The sequence below is a fragment of the Vigna angularis genome, chromosome 9 (genome assembly GCF_016808095.1).
Source record: "Vigna angularis cultivar LongXiaoDou No.4 chromosome 9, ASM1680809v1, whole genome shotgun sequence".
Taxonomy (NCBI): domain Eukaryota; kingdom Viridiplantae; phylum Streptophyta; class Magnoliopsida; order Fabales; family Fabaceae; genus Vigna; species Vigna angularis.
The window spans coordinates 16,040,685-16,050,014 of NC_068978.1; the positions used below are offsets into that span (position 1 = coordinate 16,040,685).

Sequence of the window (9,330 nt, forward strand, 5' to 3'; positions counted from 1 at the left end):
GCAGGTCTACATTAAAGCCATATGTCAAAGGTATGTAACTAGATATTCGAGTTAGTGTTAACTATTGTATGAATGTATAAATCTATGATATGTTTGGAAATCGATAAGTTGGTACATTATAAATGTTTAGATAAACCTTTTGGTACATTAGCTTACCCTTTCATCTTTCTTTCTTTGTTTGTTTGTCTTTCTTATTTGCAATGATCACCTGACTCGTGTGAGTAGATGAAGATGTTTCAATTGATTCATTGTAGAGTGAGGGAGATTTGCATCTTAGATTTTAATTTGTTTTGTCTTGTGTAATTCCTTTTCTTTTGAAAATTATTATATGTTAGAGTGTTTATGTATATCTTTCTATGTAATCAATACATGCTTTAGGGATAACTGTGATATAGTAGTTATATATTTATCTCTTATGCCTGTTGTTTATCTCATTTATAATGTTTTGTTTAGTAATTCTATACTATCAAACAAGATATTAAAAAATTTGTTTAGTAATTCTATACTATTAAACAAGATATTAAAAAAATTATTTAAATAAAATAAAAGAAGCTAAGAAATCATGAGATCAAACTAAACCCACGAGAACAAACAAATGAAACTTCCTAAGAAAAACTATGTTGTTTTTAGCATGAGAAGATGAAACCTATTATGAAAAATCTAAACTTATAACTCTTGGTAAGTTAGGATACTAAAAATAATCTTTTCTGTTTACTAAAGTTAAGAGAGTCAATTTATTTGCATAATGATCATATTCCTAGAAAATGTGAAAAACTCAAAATTACATATTTCTACATAATGCATTTCATCCATCTTCCTTTCATCACCCAAGACACAATTAAATCAGAAGAGAAAGTCAAACACAACGAAGAAAAATCACATTCAATCAAAAACCACGTTTCATTAATTTTAACAATTAATGAATGAATATGAAAAAATTAACTTTTTTTTTCATAAATAAACTTTATATCCAACATAATCTTACAAAATTGCGTAAGATGAGGTTGTAAGATGAGGTTTCTATTCACTAATGAGCAGTTTGATAAAGGGTAGTACAATATAAGTTTAACTAAGAAAAATTATTCGAAACATATACATCTTAAATGTAAAACTAAATATTAATGAATGGTCCAATAAGGGGTTGATAAACCAACACAAACAAAAAATATTGTTAGGATAAACTTTGGATGATTTTGATACCATTCTAAAATATGAATTTTAAATCTAACTCAACTTTATAAACTTAACTCGTAGAGTGAAGTTTGCACTTTGTTCTATATTACAAATATATTTTATCTCTAGAAACTTGGGATCTCAACACCTTTTTATTTTTTTAATCCAAAGTACAATTTTTATTTTTGTTTTTGCAGAAAATTAAAACTTATTCTTTTAAGATATATACACTAGAACATTATTTAACTTCAATATCTTCTTGTAAGGGTATATGCGTACTAGAAGATGGAAACCCTTAATAATATACTTAAAAATATATGCTTATATACTAACTGTGGTATGATTAATATATAGAAATAAACAGTGTTAAAAAATACATGGAAATAATAAATTATGTAGGTCAATATACATAAACACTTTGCATGTGCATGTAGGATTTTCTTTTGTTCCCATAAAATTTACGAATTTTATCGAGGCCATAAATAAGATAATCGCTGTTGTAACTTTAAAAAAATTGATATAGATCAATATGTAAACTTGGATTACTTCATCTATTTTTATGTTAAATTTTTTTTTTTTGTTAGAGTCAATTCAGTCGTACTAAATCTTATGAAGGATATATTAAGAAGTTAACAAATCATAGTTATTGGCATATTTTTTATGATAGTTATTAAATTTGATAATTTGTTTAAATCACAATATACAACAGTTGTACGTGTTTGATAATTTGTTTGAATGGCAATACAACAGTTGTACGTGTAAGATTGTGAATAAACACAAAAATATTTATTTATTTGTTTAATCAAAAAAATCTTAATCAAGTCACATTTTGAAAAAGACTTAGTAAATAGAATCAATTGTATAAAACAATTTTTAATATCAATTCGGTTCTTTTGAAAAATCGAATCACACAAATTTAAAATGGATGTCTAAACGAAATTGAATAGACATAGAAATTTAAACACTTTTCTAAATTGATTCACTTAAATTTTTATTTAGTGACATAAAAAAAAATAGTTGAGAAAATTTAGAATAATTTTTAAATAAAATATTTCATCCTCTAATAGTACTAAATTAAAAGCATGTTACAACAAACTTTTAATTTAGTTTATTCCAAAGACTAGTTTATACAGATTCTCTTATATGACTTTTCTACATTTCTCTTTTTAATTTTTTTAATTAATTTATTTTTCTATAATTTCTTACAAAAAATATTCTTTTTGTTTAGGAGAACTTGTTTAAAAGGACTTTAAGAAGAAATAGTACGAAATAAAAATTGAAATTAATTTTTCATAAATTTAAAATTTTATAAATTTATATGACATAAAGTCTCTACGGATTTTATATATATATATATATATATATATTATGTTTATTTTTTTTTCTTTTCAATCCTTTTATGAAAGATACATCTAAATATATTATAAGTTGTGTGATCCACATAACCAAAATTAAATAATCAAGTTTGCGTTCCTAAAAAAATTACACAAAGAACAAGTGTTGAAGGGTGTATGGCATGCATTGCAAAATTTGAATAAAGATGCTATTAAAGAATAAAGATGCTACTAATGAGGTGCATTACATATGATTAGGACTAATATATTAAATGCATATTAATTATCCAAATTTTTAATTGTATTATTGGTTACATGTGGATGCATAATGATGCTATTGTAACTTTCATGTGTGGAATTTTCTTCTTATTCATGTTTTGTATACGTCAGAAAGTTGTGTATTCATTTTTATCCTATTATAATCAAGGAAATAAAGTATGTTTGAGAAAAAAAAAATGGAAATATACATGTTTTAATATAAATAAAAACTACGTATGACAAATAATTTAATAAAAGTTCTGCCTTTGGAAGGGGATTAGTTCACTATAAAGTGTCTTGAAACACTTAAAAAACTGAAAAATAGAAATATTAATCGAAAAATAAGAGTATCTTGTCTCCTAAGAATATAAAATTATATAATATATATGGTAAAATAAATAGTTTTATTATCTAATACAAACTCTACTAAAAATAGTGGAATTTAAGATGGATTTTTATTTCATAATTTATATTTGTCGATAATAATAAATTATCAATAAAAATATTGATGCATTTACATGTTTGAATTACTAACTAAAGTCTTTATTATTGAAGTCAGATATAAAATCACAAAATAAATATTTAGCAGTATTATTCGTTGATAAAAATTAATTTCGTATATGTCGGTAAATTTCGTTGTTAATTGTTTATTTATTGAGAAATCTTTCCATGGATAAATGAGGGGTGAATTTCACTAGTTCAAAGCACATATTTTTCCTTTCTCATATTCGTGAACCCTTCCAAATACAAAAATCAGCAATTTCTCTTCCCTAAACTTCATTTTCTCGAAATTGACATTCTCTATAGGTTAATTTCATAACCCAAAGTGTTATTTGTGACTAGAGAGTTGCTCCCCTCCACCACCACCAGCCGCTCCCTGCACCACTTCATACTTAATTTGTCCTTTTATAAAACGGATGTTAACATTCGTTTCACCTTCAACGGATGTTGATATCATGAATGGATGTTGACATCCGTTTTACATATTTTATATTTTAGTTTATTATTTTTATTTAAAAAAAAAACTTCAACGGATAAGCCACATCCGTTTAATAAATTTTTAAAAAGTATTTTAATTATTATTTAAATAATAATATATAAATTAAATTAATAATAATTATTTTATTAAATAAAATAGAATTAATTTATAAATAATTAAGTAATAATTTTTAAGAAATTAAATAATATTTATATATTAATTTAAAATATAAAAAGTTAAAAAACTAAAAACTAAAAAAAAAAAACTAATTCAACGGATGTGGCCACATCCGTCCACTAGAACGTCCATGGATTTTATCATCAACTTGATGAATTAATTTCCAAATATAAGTCTTTCCCATTATAGTAGGATGTTTAAAAGAATTTTTGTTCTTCCATCAAATATTTTGCTTTTTCCAGGATACTCGGGTTCAAATATCCATGGATTAGATGTTTGTTTACTGGCTTCATATAATTCAGAAAACACTAGTTTTCTCGAAGCTTCTTGTTCATATCTCTCATCAAATGGTGTTATTCGATAATGTCTATCTAACATACCTCCTGATAAACCGAGCGAGCATTCAAATATTTGTCCTACATTCATTCGCGAAGGTACCCCTAGTGGATTGAAGACCATATCAACGGGTCCTCCGTCTTGCAAATAAGGCATATCCTGTCTAGACAAAATTTTTGAAACGATACCTTTATTTCATTTCTGGATTTAATTGGAACCCCACTTTTTTTGGATCCATCTCACATCAATAACTCGACCCCTACCGTCTGTGGGTAGTTTTAGACAAGTTTCCTTTGAGGTGGATACCTGAATGCCAAGTATAGCTCGTAATAATCTATCTTCAGGGGAATATGAGGATTCTTTTGCCATGTGGCACATCCGTCTAGTAGATTTATAACAAAATTTTTAATTATTATATAAATAATAATACATAAATTAAAATTAATAATAATTATTTTATTAAATAAAATAAAATTAATTTATAAATAATTAAGTAATAATTTTAAAAAAATTAAATAATATTTATATATTAATTTAAAATACAATAAATTAAAAAACTAAAAATTAAAAAAAAAAAAAACTCAACGGATGTGTTCAAGAATTTTTTCTTCAATGGATGTTGACATCCGTTGAAGAAAAGAGGTGGGGGTGTAGGATATTTTAAAATATAAAGGATAGTTTTGGAATTTAAAAAAAAATATGGTGGTGCAGGGAGCAAAGTGGGGTGGTGTAGGGAGTAACCCTCTTGTGGCTATTATTGGTGGAATTTGTTGGATGGGTTCATTGGTGTCCTTTGTTGGTGGCCTGGCAGTTTTGTTGTGTTACATGTGTGGCCACATCACGTGGACACAAACATGACAATGTAGTTTGTCACTGAAATTACAAGAAAACACTAGAGGGGTGAATAGTATTTTTAAATTTTTTTTGCAAAGAAATATCTCATGGATTGTAAAAGATATTTTATTTAAATAGGATGTTTAGACGTTAGTTTTTATGAAGTGTGTAAATAGAACACGTTTCAAGAACAAAGTAATAAAACACAAATTTTATACTTGTTCGCTTAACCTGAGCTATGCTCAGTTCTCCTTTAAGAACTCTTAATGGATTCCACTAATCTTCAAGAAGATTATACGAGTTTTACCTTTCCAAGTTTACAACGAGTATTCTCACCACTCTTGGTTCACCTAGTCAACACGACTAGTTCGAGTTTAACCACTTTTGGAATACAAGTATTCTAACTACTTTTAGTCCAAGTATTATAATCACTTTTGGTCTCAATCCTATACAACACGTCTAGATTGTTTAACTCAATTGATCTAAACACCAAGTGTTTTAATTATCTTCAAAATGTACAACACAATCATGTTATGAGCAAACATAAATTGATAACTCTCAAAGAGATGATAGAAACAATATAAAGAAATATATGATTTTGCTAAGGATTTTCTTTCTTTGAAAATATTAGCTTCAGATGATGTATGAGCAAGAGTAAGCTTGTTTGAGTTTTCACGAGTTCTCTATATTATCCTTCGTCTTCTTTTTCCTCTTCAAGCTTCTATTTATTTATAGCTTAGAGAGGTTAACTTTAGATAGAGTAGATAGTCTTTACATGAGAAGTCAGGCTCAAGTCTATTTTGTAGAGGTATAATGCTTTGTAGCCAGCCTTTATCAACATAACTTGTACGATGTGATAGAGTATAAGGCTTCAAGGTAAAAATTCCCATAATATTCTTCATATCTCTCGTCTTTTTGTTGGATGTAGTGATTTTGATGATACCTTTTTGCTTTAGTGATATGCACAAATATCAAGAATAAGATATACAAGCATCGAAGCCTTTATCGTACATGCATTAAATATTTTGAACATTGATAAGCATTATGTCGTATTACGTGTTTAAAACATTTTATCATTTATCATATTATTAATAAATGCATCGTTTGGTAAAACATACAACAAATATAGTCATCAGATGGTATAAACATTATATGTTTTTTCAAAAGCTATTTGAAAATATACAATGTTTAGCGATCATATGTTAAACGGTGCATTTCATAAGACGTATGCTTGAATTAACACAATTTTGAGCAAAACTTTCTTTAAGCTTTAGCGTTATCATGAGATAGATGCTTCTGTTCATAAAACGCTAGTTTGTAAGATGATGTTTGCTTAGACATTTAGATGTTGTTTGTTTCCTATATCGTCTATTAGATGATTAATTAAGTTAGACTCTTTCTTTTCTTAGGAAATGTTCATAAACTTTGTTCATCAAATAGTTCGGTCTAGAAAATGTTATGTTAAGCTTGATTTTGTCTTTAAAGGATGTTACAAAATATTTTTTTTTAGACATTTTTTCTTTAAAATATATACTTTCATTTAAAGCGATATTTCATTTAATTCTATTGTTAAACTTCAAAACCTGGATTGCTTGGACAGTGTAGTCTCTACACGATCTTGTCTAATAGAGCAAATATATAATGTCATTTGATCACATTTAATCATTACTAAAGTTTCAAGGTGAAAATAATTTAAAGTTTAGAACAAGAACCAAATAATTTCACATTAAAATTAAGCAACAAAATATATTGAACATTTTAAAATTAAAAAGAAATACATGTTTCCTAATTAATATTAGACAACTTTCACTTAACTAACAAGTATTATACACGTATTATATATATATATATATATATATGTATATATATATATATATAAAATATAAAACTATAAACAAAAAATTTATAATCAAAATATAAAATAAATAAAAAATATTAGTATTTAGAATTTTATTTTATTTTATTGCAATTTCATATGTTTTTAAATTATTTTCTTTTAGCTTATAAAAAATGCCTATAAATTGGAAATCTAGCATTTCTTATGATTTGATTTAGGAAAAAAAAAGTAGAGAAATAAATAAATAATACTTTGAATAAATATAAAATTCTATTAATTTTTATTATAATTTTATTTTAATTTTAATTTTTCTATTTGTATTTCCCAATTAATATACAAAATATAAATATTTGAAAAGATATAGAACCACCTACCCTCGTAGGTTGTTAAGGTTGTGTAGAAAATAATTATAAGTCAATTATTTTGAAATTTTATGATATGTCTCCATAAAAAGTTATTTTATAATTAACTAATAAAAAAATACTAATACCTTATTTCACAATTAACTAATAGAAACATATCCGATATAATATATATATATATATCATTATTTGGAAAGAATAATCATGTTACTTTTTATATGTATCAAAACTATTCATAGGGGTGTTGATAAGGAAGTTATGTACAGCTAAAATCATATCTCACATATGAGTTTTTTATGATGAGAAAAGTGATGTTTTATAGTTTCTTGGACAACAAAATGACAAAACAATTGTTTGATTATATGCTAGATTATATTTGTGTTTGTACTTGAACTGTTTGATATATGTATTCATTATATTGAAATGAATCATTGATTGAAATACATTGCATGTTGCATATATGATAGAACTAATTGATTACATTGTTTTATAATCTGTTAAATTTCTTTAGATTTGTGTTTATGCTTAACATGGGCAAACCAACTATGTTGATGACATATGTTTGTTGAGTGCATTGAAGTGTTTTGAATGAATTTTTTTTTTCAAATTTGCTTAAGTATGGAACTTAACCGATTATATTATTTTCCTAATCGGTTAAAATGCGTTTTAAGTGAAAACCTTTTTCTTGAAAAGTCATAACTGCCTATAACTGTCATATTTGTTTGTTACTGGCTTGTGTGGATTATATAATCGATTACATGCTGCACTTGATCTGTTAAATCTGATACTGGTATAAAACTCTTAAAGCAGAGAGAAAAGCTTAATAGATTACATTAAGTGGTTAATCGATTAAACTATGTGAGAGTTGAAAAATCCATAAATAGAAACATTGCTCTCTACCTCTCAATGATTTTATGATCTTAAACTTTCATAACTAACTTGGTTGTTGAGATTTACTTGCAGGAGCGTTCTTATCTTCTTGGAGAATCAAGATCACTCATTTGGAAGGAAATCCATAAAGATTCTTGCAAGAACATTGTGCTTACACATTGTTGATCAAATCTACACATATGGTGTGTTCTATCTGGATCAGTAGTCATCTTCAATCAAGAAGATTATGTTTCCATGTTGCTGTGATCCAGAAAGAGAACATTGTGTGCTCTAGTTCTTAGAGTTGGGATTGCTCTAAAGTAACAGAGAGTAGGATAACTTTCTGGGTTGAGATTGTGAGGTGTTCATATCTTGTGCTATAGGTGATATGGAGTTGGGAAAGGAGAGTACATTTGAGAGGGTAATTCTTTGTATTTATTGCTTGTATAACTGTATCAATATAGTGGTTCCCTACAACTTAGGTTGTTGAAGGAAGACTGGATGTAGGCTTAGCCGAACCAGTATAAATTTTTGTGTTGATCTTTCTATCCCGTCTCTTTTACATTATTCATATACTTGTTGATAGAGCGGCTGCAGTGGAATGGTTAGCGTGGAATAACAAACACCTCCTATGAAAGTCACTTCCCCTGTAACCCACAAGGGACGAACACCTCCTCTGAATCTTCAAAAATGATGAACACCTCCTCCGAATGCTTCACGAAGGATGATAGACTTTTAACACTACAAAAAAAATCTTATTTAGAGGGGGTTATTTTGGAGAGGGTATAAAAAACCCCCTCAAATTAACACAACTTAAGATGTTTAATTTAAATTATTTAACTGACAATGTTTGTGGGAGTTTTAATTCCTTTTAAGAGAGGTTTATAACCTCCTCAAATAATAATATATTTATTTTCTTCATTTACTAATTCTTTTACATTTTTCCTCTAAAAATTTTACAGTGAGTTTTCTTTTAACAATCCTAAAATTTTATTCCCTTCATATCTTAAACCCATCTGCTTAAACCACTGAACCCTAAAATCAGTTCCCCCCTTAATTCCATCCGCAAAATCAGTTCCCCCTTCATTCCATCCGATTTCTCCCTCGCAGGTATGCAATATTCCTTTCTTCCTTCTTCTATTTCCTGTTGTCATTCATTTCTTTCATTTC

The 9,330-nt window shown here is 26.8% G+C and overlaps 1 protein-coding gene across 1 annotated transcript; it reads right to left on the reverse strand.

Moving 5' to 3' along the window:
- Positions 1–4,104: 4,104 nt before the first annotated feature.
- On the reverse strand, positions 4,105–4,626 carry LOC128193890 (DNA-directed RNA polymerase subunit beta-like). Its single transcript, XM_052868079.1, has 2 exons — positions 4,564–4,626; positions 4,105–4,416 (listed from the first exon to the last, which is right to left on the reverse strand). Exons 1-2 carry the CDS (start codon positions 4,624–4,626, stop codon positions 4,105–4,107), a joined length of 375 nt encoding a protein of 124 aa, XP_052724039.1.
- Positions 4,627–9,330: the final 4,704 nt, after the last annotated feature.